The sequence below is a fragment of the Crocuta crocuta genome, unplaced genomic scaffold (genome assembly GCF_008692635.1).
Source record: "Crocuta crocuta isolate KB4526 unplaced genomic scaffold, BGI_CrCroc_1.0 scaffold31, whole genome shotgun sequence".
NCBI lineage: Eukaryota > Metazoa > Chordata > Mammalia > Carnivora > Hyaenidae > Crocuta > Crocuta crocuta.
In genome coordinates, this window is record NW_027528362.1 from 3,212,753 (window position 1) to 3,237,149 (window position 24,397).

General features: G+C 43.1%; 1 protein-coding gene across 1 annotated transcript in view; it reads left to right on the forward strand.

Annotated features, from left to right (window-relative positions):
• Positions 1-1,861: 1,861 nt before the first annotated feature.
• The window catches only part of LOC144223241 (uncharacterized), a 31,087-nt gene continuing 8,551 nt past the window's right edge, over positions 1,862-24,397 (forward strand). The window contains exons 1-3 of the mRNA XM_077753962.1: positions 1,862-1,954; positions 2,621-2,830; positions 2,872-3,786. Coding sequence (XP_077610088.1) covers positions 1,862-1,954; positions 2,621-2,830; positions 2,872-3,585 — 1,017 coding nt within the window. The 3' untranslated portion in view covers positions 3,586-3,786. The remainder of the gene's footprint in view (positions 1,955-2,620; positions 2,831-2,871; positions 3,787-24,397) is intronic.

A 24,397-nucleotide genomic window follows, 5' to 3' on the forward strand; every position in this document is an offset into this window, starting at 1 on the left:
TCTGCCCCTCCCCCACTGCACTTTCTCAAAAATAAATAAAACATTCAAAAAAAAAAAGAGGGGTGCCTGGGGAGCTCAGTTGGTTGAGCATCCAACTTTGGCTCAGGTCATGATCTCACACTTTAAGTTCAAGCCCCATGTGGGGTTTGCTGCTGTCGGCACAGAGCCGGGGTTCAGATCCTCTGTCCGTCTCTACCCCTCCCCAGCTTGCACTTTCTCAAAAATAAAAACATTAAAAAAAAAATTTTTTTAAAGGCCAAGCAGAGTAATACTTCCATCCAAGCCTGGATCAACAGACCATGGGGTTCCAAATCCTGGCTTGGTTGCTGTTCGGCCTCCTGCAAGGATCAGGGGCCCTCTTACGTCCTCCTAGAACAAAGCCAAACGTAGTGGCAGGAGCATTGTGGCCTCCTGGCAGACACTGGGGAGCAGCAAGAAGAAGCTGGTGGTGGCAGAGTGCCTGGGAGGAAGGGAAGAGAGTGAGGTTAACGGGTAATTTTTTTTAAATGTTTAATTTATATTTGAGATAGAGATAGAGACAGTGTGAGCAGAGGAGGGTCAGAGAGAGAGGGAGACACAGACTCCGAAACAGGCTCCAGGCTCTGAGCTGGCAGTCAGCACAGAGCCCGACGCGGGGCTCAAACCCACAAACCGTGAGATCATGACCTAAGCCAAAGTCAGACGCTTAACCGACTGAGCCACCCAGGTGCCCCGGTTAATGGGTAATTTTTAAGGTCTGTAAACTATCTCCAATTCCTCCTTCTGCAACGCAGAACACCTGCAATGCACTTCCCATTCCACTAGCGAGCCCTTCAAACGCCCCAGCGAGTACCCTGGCTTTCCTGCAATTTGCATTTGTTTCGTCATACAAGTGACTACCAACAGAGGACACTTAGAGTTGAGACATCAGCCAGGCATCTGACGGTCCGTGCCAGAGGGTGCCCAGGGAAAACAGATGTACCATTAAAGTGTCATGAGGTGCCACGGAGGTGTGTCAAACATGGGAAGGGACACTACCAGCTCACTATCAGTAGGCCATCCCCCAGCGGGAAGGGCAGATACTCAAGGAATGTTGCACATCTACGTCTGTTGCAAGGTTGTGCCTATTTTGGCACTTCTGTGCCCAACCTGATGGTCATTAAACTGGAACTTCCTCTTCGGTTCAAGTCTGCCAGGACTTTGGAAATCATGGCACAGCCATGTTTTACTTACTCTTCTTTTGCCTCAAATCCCTGATGAGGGCAGTGGCTCCCGGTTAAAAGAACTAAATTGCATGTGAGGACAGAAAAGATGCCACAGATGTTGCAGGCTTTATCCTTAACACATACACAATGGCACAAAGTCAAGAAGATGCAGGAAGTCCTCGTTAGACGAAAGGAAAAGAAGTCACAGTGGGTCACGGAGGAGAAGCTAGGTTCTCGTCTATTCCCAACTCCTGCTCTACTCTTACCACACTAACTGATCAAGTGCAGTAGAAAAGCAAAATAAAAATCCCTATTTTATTACTGACCGGCTGGATGGGGTTTGAGGAATCTGGGGTGACCTGGCAGAGCTGTCAACTGAGAGAAAAATCTAAAAAACTAAGCAAACTGGACACGGAAATCAGCAAAGCTTCATCTCCAGTCTCCACAAACATCACTCGTGTCATCCTGTGTCTGGCCAGGAAGGGCATCTATCTGCCACCAGAAAGATGCCCCAGCTCCTGTGTCAAGGGGCCCACACTCCTCTGGACAATACCCCACAAAGAGCACCACGGAGCACAGACAACCACCTCCAAGGCCCATCTTCCTGCATCGTTCCAACAAACACGAGTCACCCGCCCACAAACAAGTCCCTTTCCAGAAAATAAATGCCAACGACAATGCAAGGAGCAGCTAAAAGTTTCCAGCTGCCCCAGAGAACATGCCTGCCACCAAAAGCCGTTCCTCTCCCGAGCCATCCGAGGGCTCTGGATGTACTGCGTTTCCAAATACTGCTGGCTATGGAGAAGTCGACTTAAAACTTCACCTTCCTACACCCAGGGGCCCATTCTTTAAAGATGTTCTGCTACAACCCAATTAATCGTGGACCTCCTCGCTTCGCTTGTTTCAAAGCTCAAACTTCATAGCCATTTGCACCCGTGCTGAAATTACCAAGGGTTTCTATCACGCCCCCTAACCCTTCAGAAGAGGAGGCCAAACCTCAGGAAGCCGGCTTAAGGGGAGGGGGCGGAACCGCTTCCCTTCTGGAGCTCAGCCCACCCAAAGGGTGCGCAGGGCCACCTCTTACCCTGGGTTTTGGATTGAAAAAGGAAGCCCCCACCTCCAGTCCCCTGAGCGCCTCCAGGCCACAGGTGTCAAGCCCCTCCTGAATACCGGAAGAGCAGGGGACTGCGGGAGAAACGAGGCAAAGGAGAGTAAAGCCCCATTTGGCAGAAGGAGGTAAACTTGGGGGTGAGGGGGAGGGAGTAGTTGAGGGAGATGGCGATCTCACTCGCAGGAAATTTCCCAGGAGGGAAGGGGCCCCAGCAGTGGGGAGAGGACCCCCGGACTCAGGATGGGGATGTGGAAGTTGCTGCCCCTCCGGGACCTTCCCTTCTCCCCTGTCCAGCATCCACCACCTCTTAACCCTGCGGTCCTAGCGGAGTCGGGCTGCTCGGCCTGGGCCCGACCGACTTCGAGGAGCGTGGAGGAGGTGGCCGCCCGCCCGCCCCCCACCATCTGTGGTCCCGNTGAGGGCCGCGCACGCCGCCGACTGGGCGCACAATCCGGGGCTGGAGCTGGACCGAGTCCCCGGAACGGGCGCCGGTAGAATGGGACCGTGCGGGCAGCGGCCGGGTGCGGGCGCCGCGGCACCACGCCCCCTGTGGGGTCTCAGGAAGGTGGGCTTTAGGCGGCACCCACAGAGCACAGAGCCGTTGGGCAGACGCGGTCGTGCGGGGCCGCACGGAGCGCCCTGTCTGGGACCCGGTGTGGAGCGCCACACGCGCTCGCACCCGCGCTTCTCGGCCTAAAACCGCCATTCCGCCCCCAGAGGCGTGGCGCGGACGGCGGGAAGCCTCTGCGAGCCGAAGGGAGCGTCCCCGGGAGACGGGCGGCGCAGGCCGGCACAGCCGCTGCGAGTCACGCAGACCCCGGCCCGCAGCGGCGACCTGCTGCGTCACCTTGGGCGGGATCGAAACTTCTGGGCCTGGCCTCTCTCTTCAGGACAATAACGTGCAGGAGGCTGAAGGGGCATCACAAGCGTTCCCGCCGCCCTCCCGCGGCCGGGTGCGAACGTAAGGCGCGGGCCCGCGGGCCCCAGGAGCTGGCGGCTGCTAGCGACAGCTACCCATCTGAGGAACTTCCTCTCACAGACTTTCCCACTTTCCCATCCCTAAGGGGCCCCGCCGCCCTGTCTCCTTTTCCTCTGTTTTCTGAGGAAACCCTGAGCGGCGTAACTCTGACCCCGCCGGAGAGAGGGCGCACGGGTGGAGGGAATTTGCGCCGAGCCCTGGACGCATGCTCAGTGGTATGGGTTCGGGCGGGTTCCCGGGGCGGGGAACCCATCTTAAGGGCGGCCCCGCTGATTGGCCGGTCTTTTCCGGCCACGCCCACTGCCTGCTGATGGACAGCTCCTTACCTGCCTGGTCGGATTCCGCAGCGAGAGGTGGTAACTTGCAACAGGCTTCGGGAGGAATCGCCGCCGGCGCTCCAGCCACAGTGCCCGGAGGCGTCGTAACCGCGGTCACCGCGACAAAGGAGGCCGCCCATTGCATCCCACCTCACCGGAAAGCCAAACACAGGCCTAAATCGGAATCTTAAAGCGGTAGGAAAAATACCAGTCTCGTGCAGAAAGCAAAACACGGTTCAGGATTTAATGAGCAGGTCTAGCATGTAATAAAACTGGAGGTTAGGCATGCAGTTAGCGCCCAATAGAAGCTTGCTGGATTGGATTGTTTTCCTAGGAGGTTGGAATGCAGGATGTGGCAGTGAGTGAGCCTAACAGGCTGAAAGATATACAAAACAAGTCATGTGTGATTGTGATAACAAACAATTACACACTAACCCATTTCCTTCTCTGCGAAATAAGGGAAGAGCCTAGACACTTCCCAGGCCTCTCCTGTTCCTAGAGTAGAACTGGTTGACCTCAATGAAGTAGGGTGGATGCGGGCCCGTATCTCCCAGCCCTTGGGGGGAACTTGTGCTGTTCTGTATGAGCGTGCACATCCTCTGGGCTACACTGGGGTGTGTCAGCTCCATTCTTACCTAACCTGGTAGATGCTAGTCTGAGAATACTAAATTAAGATTTTCCCTTTGGGCTTCTGACTCCTGAAGTAGTCTCAGACACACATTTACCCGACTGTGTTATCTTGGCTCTTTAAGCCATTTCTACTTCCGTAGAAGGCAAACATCTTTTTTTTTTTTTAATTAAAAACAGCAAAAGCATACAAGGTTATAGGGCTTTCTTTTATTTTTTCTTTCTTTCCCTTTTTGTTTTAAGAAACATGTAAATAAAGAAAAGAATAGAGGAGCCTGAGTGTCTCAGTTAAGCATCCGACTTCAGCTCAGGTCATGATCTCCCATTTCATGGGTTCCAGCCCCATGTCGGCCTCTGTGCTGACTGCTGGAGCCTGTTTCCAATTCTGTGTCTCCCTCTCTTTCTCTCTGCCTCATCCCCACTCATGCTTTGTCTCTCTCTGTCTCTCAAAAATACATAAATATTTTTTAAAATTTTTTGAAAAAGGAAAATATATCTAGAAAGTGAGGAGTTCCCCACACCTCCTAATTTCATCCATGTCTATATCAGTTCTGAATTCTGTGCTTGCTTACTAACCCATCTTTGTTTTCAAAACTGTAAGAAGAAAGCTTTCCTTTCTATTGAGGATGATACTAGTAGGTAATGGAGATAAAATATAATTGCAGCCTGTTTTGGAAATTTGCATGTAAATAACTGGGCCACACCCAAGTACTGATAATTCACGCATTATCCATGTTTTAATGATAACTTCTTACTGCATCATTTCCTTGTTAGGTTTGCTTTTAGGATTTGTGTGTGTCTTTATGATGCATAATTAGTTTAAAATCTTTTCCAGGTAAATCTTGAAAGAGCATATCTATTTTTAGTATAAATAAAAAAGTAGCCTGTAAAGAGTAGCCAGTCTTGTGGATTGTAGCATCCAGGGAAGTGGGAAGGGGGCTTTCTTTTTCTTTTTTCTTTTATACTTGCATTGATTGAATTTTTAAAATTAAGCATCTGTGACTGTTGTACTTTTTCTTTTCTTAACAAAAGCTGGACACTTTCTTTTACCAAAAATATGTTGAGCTCTGTTATATACGAGGCACTACTAGAGATCAATATAATAATAAAATTATGGGGGTAACTGGGTGGCTCAGTTGGTTAAACATCTGACTTAAGCTCAGGTCATGATCTTGCCATTTGTGGGTTTGAGCCCCCCATCAGACTCTGTGCTGACAGCTCAGATCCTAGAGCCTGCTTCATATTCTGTCTCCCTTGCTCTCTGCTCCTCCACCCTTCACACTCGTGTTCTGTCTGTCTCTGTCTCTCTCTCTTTTTCTCAAAAATAATAAACATTAAAAAAAGTTAAAAAAATTTAAATAATAAAATTATGAAGTTTCTTACAATCTGATGGTGAAAAGACTGAGGTTTTTTATTGTGTCAAAATGTTCATAATATACACTTAAAAGAGTATCATTCAATATCCTTTCAAATATGAAGTCATTATTACCATATCCAGTTGCCTTCTATATTTATTATACTCATTAATATTTATAATTCAACTGCTTTATTTTTTTTTATGTCTTTATTTTATTTTGAGAGACAGAGACAGAGAGCGAGTGGGGGAGGGGCAAAGAGAGAGAGGGAGACACAGAATCCAAAGCAGGCTCTGGTCTTGAGCTGTCAGCACAGAACCCAATGGGGGGCTCGAACCAATGAACTGTGAGATCATGACCTGAGCCAAAGTCTGTCACTTAACTGACTGAGCCACCCAGGTGCCCCAATTCAACTCTTTTAGACTATAGCATAGAGCATTGTTTCTTTGAGTAGTTTGAACTACTCTTTTTATAGTAAATAGTTGCTTTGCTACAAAACAATAATAAAGGAGGACCAATAAATTAGCTAGAAAAAAGAAAAGACACCTGTTTTTAAAATAGAATTTGTTATCAGCCAGATTCATTCTATTCGCCTTTCTTTAAAGGACAGTATTAATAGTTTGCCATTATTTTTCTAGGACAGAAAATCCAAATTGCATTTTAAAATGTTTTCAGGGGGCGCCTGGGTGGATCAGTAAGTTAAGCGTCGGACTTTCGCTCAGGTCATGATCTCACGGTTCATGGGTTTGAGCCCCTCATCAGGCTCTGTGTTGGCAGCTAGCTCAGAGCCTGGCGCCTACTACAGATTCTGTGTCTCCCACTCTCTCCCTGACCCTCCCCTGCTCACGCTCTCTCTCTTTCTCTCTCTCTCTCTATCTCAGAAATAAATAAATAAAACATTAAAAAAAATTTTTTTTAAGTTTGCAGAAATCATTTCAAGAGATGATATTGTCTGACTCCCATTTAAATCCTTAAATACTTTATTAACACTTTTTGGGGAATAGTGTATCAAAATATGGATTTTCCAAAGTTTGGAAAACTATTAACCATTTACTACCCAGAGATTGTGAGGAAAGTCGCAGGTCGTACACTCCACCTTCATAAGAAACAACCAGAAATTAATCCAGTCTAGGTTCAACAGTCTTCTAGCCCACCAACTTCTCTCTTTTTCTCTTTGAATCAGCCACAGAATTTAACTTCTTTTAACTGCTCATCACCAGCAGTTTTGCTTTTATTGGTAAACATTGTTAGATAATCTACAAAGATTAAGTGGCACCAAAAGAGCAAATTGTCTGTTCATTTCATTTTTTGGTCTGTAACATGTAATCCAGGATACCATTAATATCCTTTGTGGGGTTTGTATTTCAAAACCTAAGCTTGTCATGCCATTATTTAATAAAAGAGAGTTGCTGGGGCGCCTGGGTGGCACAGTCGGTTAAGCGTCTGACTTCAGCTCAGATCATGATCTCATGGTTTGTGAGTTTGAGCCTCACGTAGGGCTCTGTGCTGACAGCTCAGAGCCTGGAACCTGCTTCAGAGTCTATGTCTCCCTCTCTCTGCCCCTCCCCCCACTCACATTCTCTCTCTCTTTGTCTCTCAAAAATAAATAGACATTAAAAAAAGAATTTAAAATAAAATTGGTGACTGATGAGTGAAAATTGTCTTTAGTATCATCAGATATCAACAACTTATTACTATTGTAGATACGATCACATAATGATCATTTATAATAATAGTGAATGCATAACCATTAGTTTGGGTTAAAAGTACTGTTGCTGAAGCCATCCCCACAATATTCCTGTAAGATAAATTAGTTAAAGTTCATGTCACAGATGAAGTATATCTACACAAATAGGGATGGATCCCTAAGTAACTGCTAATCTCTTGAAACAGGGTAAAACAGGACTTGGGTATCAAAGACCGTATCTGAAGAAGTAACTAGAGTTTTGTCCTCAGTTATTTCCATTGTAGGTAAGACTTTTCAATGAGTTAATACAGCAGAAATTAGGCAGGAATTTTGCATAAGTTTTAAGAGTCTACCTGAACTAACCAGCTGAAATAGGATTCAAAAGCTAGTTTCCTTTGAAAAAGATTAATTTGGTAAAATTTACACAATTTTTAAAAAACATACTAAGAATGGGACTGGGTGACTCAGTGGGTTGAGCGTCCAACTTCAGCTCAGGTCATGATCTCGCGGTTCATGAGTGCGAGCCCTGCATCCGGCTCTGTGCTGACAGCCAAGAGCCTGGAGCCTGCTTCAGCTTCTGTGTCTCCCTCTCTCTCTGCCCCTCCCCCACTGATGCTCCATCTCTCTGTCTCAAAAAAATATCATGTCACAAAATTCAGAAAACTAACAATCTCTCAACTTCATTAACTTCCTCCTTCATCTCTAGAATGCTTTTTTCCTATGGTTTTTGTCTGCATACACTTTGATAGTGTCTTCAAAAGACAATAATTTTGTGATACGTTTTATAGCAAGAACAGAAGGAAAATTCAATCTTTTTTTAAGTATCCTTCATGGAAATCCTTTTATTGTGGATAATTTAGAGAAGTCTTTTCAACTTTGCAATTAGTTGTTAGTCACATCTTAGAACTCTTGGATTTCATCAGATTTGGAGGAAGCACTGTTGAGTTTCTTCCATATATATACTATAAGATTTCAGGGTATTTTGAGGAGGTTTTTTTGTGTCAATGCCTTTGAGCTGACAATCTTCAATAGCCAGCCTGTCACTGGTGTCCTCATTACATTGGAGTATTAACAGTTTTATGCTCTCCTTATCAATACCAATATTTCCTGTTTGATCCATAAGAATTTATAGTTCTTTTCTAATGAGCTCATATAGTTCACAGCTCTTCATAAATCCTATTTTCCAACAATCCAAATGCCATTCATTTCTCTTGATAGAATGTCTCTTCCTCATAACGATTCAATATGATCTGAAAGTTTGGCATTATGCTTTCCTTCTCCATGTCAGAATAACTTCTTTTGACTTAATCTCTCATCTTAACTGTTTAGTTTCATATTCCATTAATTTTTAGCTGAATTTTCTCTTGTTTTTTTAAATAAACAAATTTAAGGAACATAAAATAAGCTACCCTTTATATACATCTAGTTTATATTGAAATGCTCTGAAACATCTTTCCTTTTTGTTGTTGTTTATTTATTTATTTTGAGAGAGAGTATGCATGAATGGGGGGGGGCATAGAGAGAGAAAGAATCCCAAGTGGACCCAAAGCCATGAACCCACGAACCATGAGATCATGACCTGACCTAAAATCAGGAACCAGATGGTGAACCGCCTGAGCCACTCAGGTGCCCCTAAGACCTCTTTCTAAATTCCAGTTAATACGGTATATCCTTAACTCAACATTCCCTTAGCAAATCCCAAAACCATTCACAAAGGAAGTTGACATGGAAAGACATGGTGGACTTAACGGTCTGAAGTTCAGTATCCTAGTTGCACACATTTTGTAAAAATTTAAGACCAGATGAGCACGATGCTAAGGCCTTCCCAAGGCCTTGGAAGGGGCAGTGTGCTGAGGAGCCCTGAAGCTTAGGCAAACCCACTCCTGCCCCCAGTCCTGATAGAAGGTGCCCCCTAGAAGTAATGTCTAGAGAACAGTCAGCAGTTTGCCAATTGTTGTGCCATACTTGAATTTCGTCTTGTTTCATGACAGCCTCCTGTCAGACTCCGCCGCCTCCTGCTAGAATTGGGTGTGATGACGAATTCTTTCTTTCTTCCCATCCCTCCCCCTCCTTCCTCTTGTTGGCTGCTTTTCTGCTCCCCTTGCATTCTGGGAGATCATGCTCTGGATCCCTGCTGTGGCTGACAGGTTTCATTAGCCTGATGGAAATGTTTCTCCTTCTCAGGCCCTCTTTTGGCAGCTGCTGAATTTCTTTGATACTGTCAGTGTGGCAAGTCTCACCTCAGGTCCACGCTGACCCCGAGCTGCCACCGTGATGTCCATGTGATGCAGTGTGTGGCAGTCAGTGGAAATCTAACTATGGACCATGCCCTTCAGTTCACGCAAAGAAAGAGTATGTTTTGACCAATGAAAATAACGATACAACTTCAGATGCCCTGCATTGGATGACTATTCTTTAACTACTCCTTGCTTCTCATGTGTCTCTGAAATCCCAAGAATAAAGTGGCCTCCAGGCTTTAAAGTGTGGCGACAGTGTGGCGACAGCCACACTGTGAGGTGCATTATCAATGCCTCATAATTACAACTTTGAGCATATGAAAAATAGAATTACACTTTCAACACCAGGAATGATAGTTTCAAAAGGCAGTGTGCTCATGGAAGAAGATTATTCTCTCCATAAGCTTCCACAGGCCTCCTGAGCCGATGCTCGGAACACTTTCTGGACAAAAATGAACACACTGCCTTTTGCTAATGTGAAGCAGCAGGAATGAGACACTGTATAACTTGGGAGAAGTCTTCCTGGGTCACATTGTCTTCAACCATAAAAATGAGAGGATTGCTAAGTTCCCTTTGGCTCCAATATTTAAACTCTATACTACTCTATTAATGCCTACAATGTTCATCTTCTTTCTCTTTCTTTCTTTCTTTCTTTTTCTTTTCTGCCTATGGGCTTGGCCTTTCACTTTCTACACTTATATACCACAGTAGGCAAAAAAAATCAAAGACCAAGTTCCATCGGGTATAGACATATTTCAACAAAAAGCCTTAGAAATGGGAAATCCCAGCCCATGGTCATAGTCCTAGACCTCAAGTTTTGTGGAACCTTGAGGCAATAATTACTGTTCAGTCTTTGCTGAGTCTAAAGCAGGAGCCCCCAGATTTTTTTGTAAAGGACCAGGAAGTATTTTAGGCTTTGTAGCCCACACAGTCTCTATTGTACCTTTACCATTGTATTGTTAAAACTGCCATAGACAATATGTAAATTAATGAGCATAGCTGTGTTCTGTGCTATGGATATTTGCATACTATTTGCAACTATGGATATTTGCAACTATTTCTGTACATGGATATTTGAATTTTATATAATTTTCACTTGACATGAAATACTATTTTTCCTTTTAAAAATTTCAAAACATAAAATCCATTCCAAGTTTACAGGCCGTACAAACACAAGTGGCAGTACAGATTTCAAATGTAATTTCATCTAAAATAATGTAATCTAAATTACAGCTACTGCTTTTGCAGAAATTGACAAACTAATCCTAAACTCATATGGAAATTCAAGGGCTCCAGAATAACCAAAATAATCTTGAAAACAACAAAGCAGGAAGATTCATATTTTCCAATTTCAAAACACACTACTACAAAGTTACAGTAAACAAGACTATGTGATATTGGCATACAGATGGAGAAACACATTGCCAAAAAGTTACAGACCACTATTCCTAATTGATACAGATGTAAGAAACCTTTAAAAAATACCATTAAAGAGAACCAAAGACACCATGACGAAGTGAGGTCAATTCCAAAGGTACAAGACCGGTTCAATATCTGAAAATTGATCAATGTAATCTGTCATACTAACAGAATAAAAAAGAAAAGTCACATGGTAATACTGATGCAAAAAATAGTGCAAATGTCAACACTCATTCATGATTAAAAAAACTCAGAAAAATATAAATATAAGGGAATTTCCTCAACTTGATAAAGAGCATCTACAAAAAAAGCTAACATTATACTTTGTGTAGAAGACTGAATGTTTTCTTTATAAAATTGGGAACAAGGCGAGGATGCCTACTCTTAGCACTTCATTCAGCATGGTTCTGGTTGCTCTCGGCCAGTGCAATAAGGCAAGAAAAAGAAATAAAAGTCATGTAGATAAGAAAGGAAGAAACAAAACTACCCCTGCTTCATATTTTATAATTGTCTTCATAGAAAGTCACAAGGAGTCTACAAATATAGTCTTAGAACAAGTAAGTTGAGTAAGGTCTCAGAATTCAAGGTAAATGTACAAAATCGTTTGTATTGCAATGAAAACACAGATACCAAACTAAAATACAGAACTATTTACGATTGCTCAAAAAAGAGAAAACACTTAAGTATAAATCTAGCAGGACGTGCAGGTTTAAGCTGAAGACTGCACAATGGTGGCGAAAGAAACCACCTATCTAAATAAATGTGTTCATAGAATAGAAGACCAAACATAGTAAAGATGTCAATTCTCCCCAAATTGATATACATGGCTAATAAAATTCCTATAAAAAAAAACCCAGCAAGACTTTTTGTACCTATAGATGAGATTATTTTAGAATTTAAATAGAAATGCAAGAGAGGGGTGCCTGGGTGACTCAGGTGGTTCAGCATCCAACTGTTGATTTCAGCTCAGGTGATGATCTCATGGCTCATGAGATCAAGTCCTGCATCAGGCTGTGTGTCAGGCTCTGCGCTGACAGCAAGAGCCTGCCTGGGATTCTCTCTCTCTCTCTGCTCCTCCCCTGCTCACACACGTGCTATAAATAAATAGGTGTTATGTGGATAATTGACAATAAACTATTAAAAATAAATAAATAAAAACATTAAAAATTTTAATAAATAAACTTTAAAAAAAGAAAAGAAAAAGAAATGAAAGAGAACCAGAACAACTAAAACAATTTTGAAAAAAGAGGAATAAAATGGGAGGAATCAGTCTACCCAATTTTTAGACTTAAATAGCTACAATAATTGAGACTGTTTAGTACTGGGGGAAGATGGACAAAAAGATCAGTGAAATGGAATCAACCCAGAAATAAGCCCACACAAACATGCCGAACTGATTTTCGACAGAAGTGCAAAAGGAATTCAATGGAAAGATAGTCTTTTCAACAAATAGCACCAGAGCAAGAAGTTGGACATCATCAAAAATGACCTCGTTCTCGCTCTTCTACCTTATGTAAAATTAACTCAAACTGAATCAAAGACATAAGTGTAAACACATAAAACTATTAAACACTTAGAAAAAACATGAGAGAAAATCTTTGGGATCTCAGACTAGGCACAGAGTTCACATACTTGTCATCAAAAGTGTGACACATATAAGGAGAATTTCATAAACCGGACTTCTTCACTCATACATTGCTGACACTCTGTTGATAGGATCTGGTATCAATGGAATGTTTTCTGATAACACAGGACTCATAGTCTCCCTACAGTTAGACCTTAAATGGCTTGCTGACTAAATATGGAATTCAGTTGTCCAGTTGTTCAACCAGAAATAACCAATGTCATGTATTTGAAGATAACGACCATCACTGTGAACACTTTGTCAATAATTTTAAGACAGATTTGCATTTCAGAGTTATAAGAATATTGAGGTGGAGGAATGCACAATTCAGTAGATTCTATTACTGTTTGGATCTAATGTACCCTTTTCAAAGCCTGATGAGTGATATGAATGAATTGGAGGTCTTTTAGGAGATCTTAGAGTAGAATATTTTCACATACTCACATTCACATTCCAGGGAGTGTCCCATCTTGTAAATAGAGAAGATATGTAGTCTTCCATAAAATGCTAATTAATTAACCAATTAACTAATAAAAGTGCTGCCTGAGTCCAAGATACAATTATAAATAACTGTGTACAACAAATATAGATACAAATGTTTATTTCACATATACGTTATCATGATTCATTTACAGGGTTGTGATTTCTTCATTTGGGGCTGCTATTATAGTGCCCTTATTAAAGAGAGAAATATTTCAGTTTTATCTCTTTAAACACACTTGATTAAAATCAACCCCAGGACCTAGTACATTCAATACTCAATTATCTGCAGTTCATCAAAGATTCGTTGACCTTTGAAGCTGGTATGTAATAGATTCTAGCCACTTCCGAAAATTAGGAGGAAAAAAAGATATATGACCAGCCCTTCAGGAGGGAGTAATGGAATTTGTAGAGAGGTGAGGCAGTCCTTCCTCTGCTCCTCCTCACCTCTTCAAAACTAGCTCCCGTTGGCCTGATAATGCTGCTTACTTCGTTAAGCAATGCCATTTGCCTCTAAGACATCTCAGTTTCCTACTGCTAGAACTTTTACAACTTCTATTTACTCAAAGTTCACTGTGTACCGGGCCCTTGGCTGGGTGTTTTACAGTCAAAGTGCACATAACCCAAAGAAGGGCTTTTCATGATTTAGTTCAAGAAATAGTTTTCCAACTTAGTAACTATTTTTGTGCAAGACCCTGAGGGGCTAGGCGACTTGTTCTTAAGGGGAGCTATGCCAGCTCTTGAAGGCCATTTTGGGAAATAATGGAGTGTTAAGTTTGTTTGTTTGTTTGTTTGTACATTTTGACATAAAAATTAGGGCAGCTATTGGCATTTTGGAGTCAGGAGCCAGGGATGCTAGATTCAGAGCTGCCCCACATAGGTGTTCATTTTTGTACCACACAAAGGCACTCAGCAAGGTTTGTAATGCTCTAAGCCTAGACTCTAACTCTGTTTTCCATATAAACAGCAAGGTATTTTTTAATCTTATTTTTTAAATTAATATTAACATGATTTTGGAGTGTGTATAACTTTAACACATACATAGATTTTCATATACTTATTTGCCATCTGCATGTATCCTCTTTGGTGAAGTGTTCAAGTCTTTTGTGCATGTGAAAGTTAGGTTTTTCATTTTCTTACTGTTAAGCTGTGAGTATTCTTTATATATTCTGGATAGACGCCCTTTGTTGGATGTGTGATTAGAAAATATTTGTTCCAAGTGTGTAGTTTATCTTTTCATCTCTTAATAGTGTCCTTTGTAGAATTTTGACCAAGTCTAAATTACCAATTTTTTCTTTAATGGATTACGTTTTTAATGTCGTGTAAAAGAGCTCTGCCTAACTTCAAATCACAAAGATTATTACATAAGTTCCCTTTTAGGATTTTCATAGTTTTGTGTTTTACATTTAGATTTATTATCCATTTTGAGCTAACTTTTGTATACCTTGTGAGGTTTAGGCTGAGTCTCTCTTTCGTTTTTGGGGTTTTTTTTTGTTTGTTTGTTTTTTTGCATCTGGATGACCAATTGTCCCAATTCTACTTACTACAAAGACTAACTTTTCTCCATGGACTTGCCTTTGGTTCCTTTGCTGAAAATCAAATGACCATATTTGTATGAGTCTACTGATAAACTCTGTTTTTTGTTTCATTGGTTTTTCCGTACGTAGCTTTTCCAATGTCAGTTTCCATTTTCAAAATCTTTGCTGTGCTATTTGGATCTGTCCTACGTGTTTATCACCTAGCAGCCAGTCTGGGACCTGGGTGGTTTCCACCCCATAGTTCAGTTCTGTTCTCAAAGCTTTTAGTTTGCTGTTTTGGGTCAGATTCATACATGTGCAGCTCAGAAGTGAGCCCAGTAGTTCCCGAACTTTCCTGAGGCGTTCCCCGTCTGCCATGATGCTAGCTAGTACTTTCTAGTTCCCTGCAGCTTCCTTTTCTGGTCTTCCTTTTGGAAGCCAAGGCATTACTTATGCCCCTATGCTGCACACTTCCCACAACAGTACCCATCTGCGGGACCAAGAGATGGGAGGACAAAGGGAGAGAAAGCACTGGAAATTTGCTTCCTGTGGTGGGATCACACCTTATCTGATTAAAGAGAAACCTTCCCCACCCCATCATTCTAGGTACTTGCAGGCTCACACTGCTGCTCTGTGACTGGGAGTGCCCGGGTACTGGGGCTCAAGAGAATGGAGAAAGAAGGAAAAAAGGAAAACAGGGCATTTTCACCTCCAGTTGTGACTATTCAGAGTCCCCCTTCTAGTTGCTTCAGTCAGAACTAGAGTGATTTGGGGGCATCTGGGTGGCTCAGTCAGTTAAGGATCAGACTTCGGCTCAGATCATGATCTTGCGGTTTGCGGGTTCCGGCCCCGTGTCGGACTCTGTGCTGACAGCTCAGAGCCTGGAGCCTGCTTCGATTCTGTGTCTCCCTCCCTCTCTGACCCTCCCCTGTTCACACTCTGTCTCCGTCTCTCAAAAATAAATAAACATTGAAAAAGAAATTAAAAAGAACTAGAGTGATTTTCCTGGAGCTCTTCCCAGGGCCCACCTCCACATTTCAGACTACCTTGAGTCCAGGCAGGGGGGTTACTGGAAGGGGCAAAATTAGGAAACTCACTGGTAGTTTGGTGGTAGTTCAAATTCTGGTCTTTCCCAGTCATCTGCTCCCATTTACCCAGAACCAAACTCCTAGACACAAAGCAGTTTTTATACTGTTGTAAATACATACTGAATTTTCAAGGACAGCACCTAATAGTGTATTTGGTTTTGTCTAGAACTTTATGAAACCATGTTTATTCTCTCCAAAAGTCACCAAGGCCATCCTACCCATGCCATTTGCATTGCCAGCACCACATGCCTGAATCTGTAGTCTTGTGCTTTGCCTGAGGCATTACACATTAAAACACATACTATTTTATTATCAATAACTTAGCTTTTATTTTTCTTTATATTATAGATAAGACATCGGAGTAACATTTTTGAAATGACGTGCTTTGGCAAATTAAGGAGGAGGGCCTTAAATCTTTTGACATTCTTCTTGTCTAGACATGTTTTGGGGGCTGCCCAGGTGTCTCCTCATGTGATTTCAGGGACTCTCCCTGTGTTCTCTGAAGCATGGTGGGCTCAGGGTAGCTGGACTTCATACATGGCATTCCAGGGCTCCATAAATCCTCCCAGAGCTCTAGACGGAGAGCTACAAGAATTCTCATGACCTAGCACTGGAAGCGCCCAAATGCCACATTCTCCTAAGCCTGCAACCACGAAGGCCCAGCCTGGATTTAGGGGAAGCTAAGGCGGGAGCTACTGAGAAAGGGCCAGAGCCAGGAATGGCTTGTGGGTAAGATAACAACCTGGAGGGCCAAGGCTCCCTAGATGCCATCAGGGAACAAACTGCTAAGCATTAGTGACTCTTTTTGATTCATAAAACAATTAGACAGGGAAGTCCCTGTTGGATGAATCTGCATGTAGTGCCCATGGTATATGTTTCTTGTTCTTGAAAGAGTTGCCAATGATATCTTTTGAATGCCTATATGCACAGAGCAAATACATATTTATTCAATAGCACAGTGCTAAGTATGCGGGTGATAGTTAATAAGTGTCTGCCCTTCAGGGCTACAATGCTGTTCTAAAAAACCAATATACAAATATTTACAAATCAAATAGTATAAAAAATTGCCTTTGAAATAGTATGTAAAATCAAAGAGCTTCATGAATCCAGAAAGGAGAAGTGTTTATTTTCATCTCTATACTGTGTATCTGTGATGTCAACCCTGACTTTTTTTTAAAGTTTATTTGTTTAGGTAATCGCCACCCCCCACATGGGGCTCAAATTCATGACCCCAAGATCAAGAGTCTCATGCTCTCCTGACTGAGCCAGCCTGATGCCCCTCAATGGCATCACTTGGGGAACTTACTAAGCATAATAATCTACCTTTCTCTACTCTACCCTTGCCTCAGATTATGATTTCATTGGGGAGTGGAGCCCAGGCACTAGTATTTAGAAAGAGCCCTTCATATGATTCTTTTTTTATTTTTTTAAAGATTTTATTTTTAAGTAATCCCTACACCCAACGTGAAGTTCCAACTCACAACCCCAAGATCAAGGGTTGCAAGCTCTACCAACCGAGCCAGCCAGCCAGCCCCTCCATGATTCCAGTGAGAAGTCAGAACTGTGGCCAGTGCCCAGCGTATCTCTGCTTTCCCCATCAATCAGCTTCCAGGGGGTTCCTTTGTGAGCAGTATCATTTCCTCTGGGAGACAGGGATTCAGGTCTGAGAAGGATTAGGAATTTGTAGCTTCAACAATTGCCCAGGTGATTCTTGGGCCTCAGAGAACTTTGGGTGACTGTGCCGTGTTCCAATTCCCTCCCATTGCTGAATGCAAATTTCACTCTGAAGCTAACCTCTATCTTAACCTCAAATATAGGGGCCATCCTCAGCTCAAAACCCTGTAAAATCCAACACCACCCCCGAACTGAATCCTAACCTAATTATTAGGTTTACTAATTACTGAAATTCTCACCCTAACACCTACTTCAAATTTTAACTCCCAAATCCATTCATTAACACCTCTGAGGAAAAGGCCCCATTTTTAGCCATTTTTCTCATCAGATTCTCCACCTTTATCTCCATCAGCTTGTTCAACCCTATGTGGGAATCATTTGGTACTTTAGCTTTTAGAGACAAGCAAATCACTGCTTGAATCTCAGTTCCGTGTTCAACAAGTTGTTGAATCTCTCTCTAGGACTCACTTTTCCTTCTCTGTAAAATGGGGATAATAATAACTGTTTTATAGGATTGTTCAGAAGAATTAAAGTAATATCTGGGAGGTGTTTAGAGTTCATAGATGCAATTAACATTCCTACAACCTTCCTGATGTTTCCATTCCAGGCCTCAATGCCTGCCAAACTCCTGCTTTAGAAAATCTAAATAAAGGGGCATCTGGGTGGCTCAGTTGGTGAGGCGGTTAGACAGGTGTCAGAAATCGGCTCAGGTCATGATCTCACGGTTCATCAGTTTGAGCCCCACGTCGGGCTCTGTGCTGACAGCTCAGAGCCTAGAGCTTGCTTCAGATTCTCTGCCTCCCACTCTCTCTACCTCTCTCCTGCTTGCACTTTGTCTCTCTGTCTCAAAAATAAACATTTAGGGATGCCTGGGTGGCTCAGTCGGTTGAGCGGCTGACTTCGGCTCAGGTCATGATCTCACGGTGCGTGGGTTTGAGCCCTGCGTCGGGCTCTGTGCTGACAACTGGGAGCCTGGAGCCTGCTTCAGATTCTGTGTCTCCCTCTCTCTCTGCCCCTACCCTGCTCACACTCTGTCTCTCTGTCTCTCAAAAATAAACATTAAAAAAAATTTTAATAAAAAATAAACATTTTTTAAAAATCTGAATAAGATTTATTAGACCATGTTGTGAAGGTCAAAGAAAAATCTCACCTTACTCAAAAAGTATGAGGAAAGTTATGAAACCGGAACGGTTTGCTGAGGTTCCTGTAGTCTTTCCCTTCTATCTATCCATGAAAGCTCAGAAAGCAAGTTTTTAATATCTAGACCCTCTTAATTTGAAAAGATTTATTATAGACATTAAAGGAATATTAGCGACAGATGTTTCTCTTTTGACCTCATTTATAGATCTACCATAGCTTACTCTGTTTATGTTTTGAAAAACATGTTTTTCCTTTCAAATTGTTGTTACCTTTCCTCTAAGAGTTAGGCTTCACTATGAACTCCAGAAGATACAAATTCATGTGTAGGCAATGATTTTAGCTTTAATATTTTCAATACTTTAGAAAATAGAGAAGGATAAGGGCCTTTTGTTAAAGTCAACTCCCTTCTGTGTATTCCTCAGCGTGCACAGGCTGCCTTCTGGAAGTAGGACATAACCTACTTGTATGTCAGTTATTAAGATGATCAAAAGTAAAGAAAAAAATATGTTCAGCCTAACCTTAAAAATGGTTTCTTTTTTGGTAGCATGGAATTCATGGAAATGGAGTTCCCAATGAAAATGAAAAAGAAGAAAGATTGTTTGTAAAAGAAATATATTCTCATTAAACATACAGATTCAGGATCAGTGGTCTTAAAGAAAAAGAAAATATTTGTCAAGGGGCGCCTGGGTGGCTTAGTCGGTTGAGCGTCTGACTTTCGNGTATATTTATAATATATAATATATAAATGTAATATAATATATATGTAAATATGTAAACACAAATATACTGTATATTTACAATATATAAAATATAAATACATTATAAAAATATAAATATTATATAATACATACACTTAAACTTGGAGACGATGTGTGTGTCTGTAAATTCTCCAGGTAGAAATCTCAAGCTGAGTTTGGACCCAGTGGTGAGGCTCAGTCCCATGACGCTGGGGTCATGGCTTGAGCTGAAATCAAGAGTCAGATGCTCAACCAACTGAGCCACCCAGGTGCTCCTCCAGGCAGTAGTTTTTTAAGTATATTGTTCGTGGGAAACTATGACTGGAAATTCACTGCGGAGATCGTTCACATGATGAGAAATTCTAGTAAAATGAAGACAACTGAGGGCAACCACCTGTGAACTGAAAACAAAGATCATTCTCTAGACTGAGAAGACCCCATTTCTTCTGACTCCATCTTGACTGGGCAGAAAAAACAATCCTAATCCTCCCGCTGAGTTTGTGTGTGTGTGAGTGTGTGTGTGTGTGTGTGTGTGTATGTGTAATTTTCATTCTTGCTCTTTTTCACTCTCTGGTGTGGCTTATTCCTTCTCTTTGGTGTGGGTGCCTGCTGTACTAAGAGCACATTACTTTTAATTTCTCAGAAATCCATAAACATTCAACTAAAACGATATAGAGAATGTTGTGCTCACAGGAGACAAGCTCTTTTAGCCACGCTTTCCAATTCCCTTCTGTAACTTCTAGGTTATTCTAATTGTCTCCTGTCTGTAGTTGAGTGGTACTATAAAGCAGAGTGAACAATCAAAGGCTTGTTTCAGTTTTAAAAGGAGCAATGTTTCAAATCCTAATTGGGATGTAAGAGTATCATTTATACAAATTTGCCAGAGTGACCACAGGCCGACTTGCCAACGTGTGCGCATCGCTGTTATTCATTCTTAAAGATGCCGCTCTGGCTAAAACAACGATGGGAATTTTGTTTGCTTGTTTTGCTTTCCGTTTGGGCTGAATGAGATGGCAGCTTTATACATTGTTACTGTGCTGTATCACCTAACTTGCAGAGCATTTCAATCTAAAAATTCCTTATGCTTCGAGTTTCAGTTCACATAAAACGAACTCAAGCCCTCTGTATCCACAGAGGTTCATAGGGGAGCAAAATAGGTTTCTTTCGATAGAGGTAACCCGAACGAATGTTGAGTGTGTTTAAAATTCTGAGCATGAGGATTGCAATGGGGAGAAATCTCAGTGGTGGGTTTGTAACGGTGGACCAAAGGGAAGGAGAAAGGCCTTGCTGTTTGACACGGTGCCATGAACTGTAAGCCTGAGAAGTGGCATAAAAGGCTGGGGATGAGGGGCTTGGCAGGAAAGCAAAACAGACCCTACCTGTGTCCACGGCCAAGTTACTTTCCCTGGAAACATCTGGAGTAGAACAGGCTGGGTGAAACCAGGGGGAGGGGATTTTAGGCACATTCTTGCCATAACCTTCCTGGTATCTCACAAAGCACAAGCACCCACCCAAACCCAAAGGGGAGATTTTATTGGCTGCCATGGACAGACACTATATTGACACAAACTATCTTGGGACTGATCAAGGAATTCCAGAGGGGAACGCAAGGGCCAGGGGAAAGATCAAGGGAGGTAAATTTCAGTCCAACCCAGAGAAAAGCAACCTAAAAATTGGGAGTGTTTCACTCCAAACTGCCTTACCATGGAAAGTCACCCCAACTCACCCCAGCACCCAGAAGCTCCCGTTAGTGGTTTCTGACTTTGTACAAGTTCAGCCCTCGCGTATCTCCCAGCCAGAACACCTTACAGTCCAGCCCCACTGGATACGGCCGAGCCGGTCAGTTCAGGCCAGGCTTGGCATTCTCTGCATTGGCCTAGGAGCCGCCAGGAAACAATGCAGGGTCCAGGGAGAGCACTGACCTCCAGTTTTGCACTTTTCATGCCCCTGGTTAGCCTGCCCTTCTGGCCCTGATGCATGGCTCCCTGGACACTCATATTTTCAACTAGCTCTTCCTGGGCAAGGAAGACGCACTGGAAACCCTGTCCAGCTCACCTGGCTCCTTCCAACCCCCTTACCCAAGACTTCACTCTGCATCAGGTTTTTCTCCCTGGCCCAGGCACAGCCAGCCACGTACTTTAGCCTGATGCTCTTGGGAAGACCAGTATTTCCATCATGCCAGTCTCATCGTTTGGGCTCCTGGCGACTAGTCATGGCCTGATGTCATCTAGGGCCCTCTCACTACTCATCCTCACCACAACTTGACTCAGGTTTCGCACATGTTTCCTCAGACTGGTCACCTCCTTGACTTCTGTGTTTCCCCCATTTCTCCCACAGCCCTTCCTACCGGGAACATTTCTGGGTTCAAGGACTGTATGTCCCCTTCCCTTCTTCAGGTCAAAAGCAGGGAGGGAAGGAGGGAATCGGCATTCTGCCTTTGTGTACACAGCAGAAACTGTTGGTGTTCCCCATGCCAAACCCCTCGAAATTCATTTCCAAAGTCAAAGGCTACTTACCACTGACTCCCCAAAATATCCACTTGTAGGCTTTTTCTGGCCTTGGGAAGAATGCACTGGGGACTCAGAAGTGTTGGACAATGAATTCCCCCTGGGAACACCCTGAGACAGTGACAAATGGAGAACTGGTGAATCAATACCCCCACTCCCTGGCCCCTTGGTTGGGTTGTGAGCCATGGTTTTCAAGTTCCCCGGTGGGACTGAGCTCTATTTGCCCACAGTGGTAACTTGCTTGGAATTGAGTGCTTTGTTGCCTTCCTCCCCTTGCCTGTCACACATTCACCATATCCTGTACTTCCTAGGCTATTCCTCTCTCAAATAAACTTGAATCTTGCACTTGCACTTGAATCTTCATCTCAGGGGTGGCCAATGAGCGAGGCACAATGTCTAGCATATTGCAAGCACTCAGAGCATGGGTTAATTAATTCATCTTTGGCAGGTCATCCATCAGTTTCATAGATGGGGTTTCTGCATTATGAGAAAGGCTGGACTCTATGACTGTGAAAGATTCGTCCAGGAGCAATTAATACTTCTAGGGAGAAATAAATGTCTCTGTAACCAGAAGGCCTGGAAAAGGAGCTGAGAGATGAAAAGAAGTGAAAAAAAAGAGATATTTCTCCCCTGTGTGCCACTGTGCTTTCAGATGTGAAGGGGAAAACTAGGATCACAGGTTAGTTATGAAATCATGCCATTTCTTGAGCCAGCACATTGCCTTTTATGGATACTCGGTCCACGGTGCTGTGCAGGGAGTGATTTTCCATCCCGGTCTATAGCGTTCAGGGCTTCTAGACACAACAAGCAGAGCCCAAGAGGATTGTATTATAAATATGTAATGTCAAAATCATACATGATATAAAGTTTTAATTCCCCTATGACTGGAATTTTCATAACACTCTTTTATGGTTGGTTCACACTGCCTTAGTATTTCTGTGTTACAAGTGAGGAAATGAGTCACAAAACTGTAAAAAGAAAACGTGCTGAGGATTCTCCGGCTGCTGTCAGAGGAAGGCTGGAAGAAAATGTTCCTGACCGCTCTCCTCATATGCTCAGACACGAGCTTTCTGGCATAGTTTCAGATTCTCAAAGCTTTCTGATATAGTTTTATGAGGGAACAAAACCCTGTGGTTAATGAGCTACAGAAGAGCCATTTGTGAAGGGGAATTTAATTATATTATGTATTTGGGAGGGGTTAAAATGAGAACATGAGAAATCACATTTTTTCATAACAACTCAGAGTCTAATATGATTGAGCAAAATCAGATTTTTTTTTCATAACAACTAAGAGTTTAATATAGTGGAGCAGGTGCAAAATGAGGTACCCCTCACTCCCACCTCCAAAGAGCTGCCCTGCTGGGAAGTCTCTGATTTCCACCAGAATAAGAGCTTTAGGGAGGGGATGGGTGGGACAGGACAGCCCAGGAGGGGTCCTGCCTCTGAAGTCTAGACATGCTTATGGGGCACAGACAGATGCTGGGAGGAAAGGGACCCACGAGCAGGCAGAACATAACCTGCCTGGAGGAGAGCAGCCGGCGATGGCCTGGCCGGTGATTAGCACCCCAGATGTCCAGAAAAGAAGTCATAGGCAGGTGTTGTGCAGACCACCGAGGCATGGCAGCAGGGAGCGGGTAACATGTGACATCCAAACAGACCTGGCAGCCACAGTACTGGTTGAAGGGACAGTCACTTGTCAGGCTACAAAAATAAACCGAGAAGAGTCAAGAGGCTCTGGAACTGAGTACTAGGTGAGGGCGACGAGCCCAGCCTCTAGCACTAGAACCAAGGTTCAGGAACACCCAGCAATATGGCAGAACTGATCAGGACTCACTCCATCTACTGCCAAAGGCTTTAGAAATTCCCCCCCCACAGTCAGGCACAGGGTTAGCTCCAGAGCTGAGAGTAGGGGACTTAAGCTGTTTCCTCAGCTTGGGTATGAGTCCATTGTGTCGAGTGGAGGCAGGAGGGAAGCAGGTACAAAGGCACAGGATCTGGCAAGCCACACTACAAATAATCCCCAGGAAGGAAAACATTGATTTCTAAGAAGTAAAAGGAGGAAGTTACCCTCCCTTTTAAACTTGGGACCTATGATACAAAGGCTAAAAAGTTCCCCACAGGAGAACAAAAACAAAAGTAAACTTAATTTCTAAAAAATAGAGTCTTAGGAAAATGAGGGACTAAATGAAAAAATAATTGGATCCTAAAGAGAGAGAGTTTCTGGGATGGGTATCTTTGGCTCTCATCTATTTCATGTTTTTATCAGTATCTTGGACCAAGACATAAGACACAGAGTTACCAGATAAGACAATGACAAAATTCTGGGAAGCTAGCCAAACTCTGGGTATAAAACTAGGCTCAAGAAGAATCCTGACAAAATTTTGAGAAAGTGTTGTCTTAGATATTCCCATGGTCTGCTCCCTCCCAACTCCAAACAACTCCAGGAGAACCTGGAAGGTGGAAGGAAGACCCTGAGCTCTGCCACCTTTCTCTTAGAGAGAGTCGGCCATGACCTTCCACCACTGGAACTGAGAGGTGCCGTGAGACACACAGCTAAGTCTCAGAATAAGATTGGAGGAGCCTTCTCGAAGAGAAGGCTTGTGGAGATCTATTCTCCTGTGTTAGTCAGGGTTCTTCAGAGAGATGGAATCAGCAACGTGTGTGTGTGTGTGTGTGTGTGTGTGTGTGTGTGTGTGTGTGTGTGTGTGTGTGTA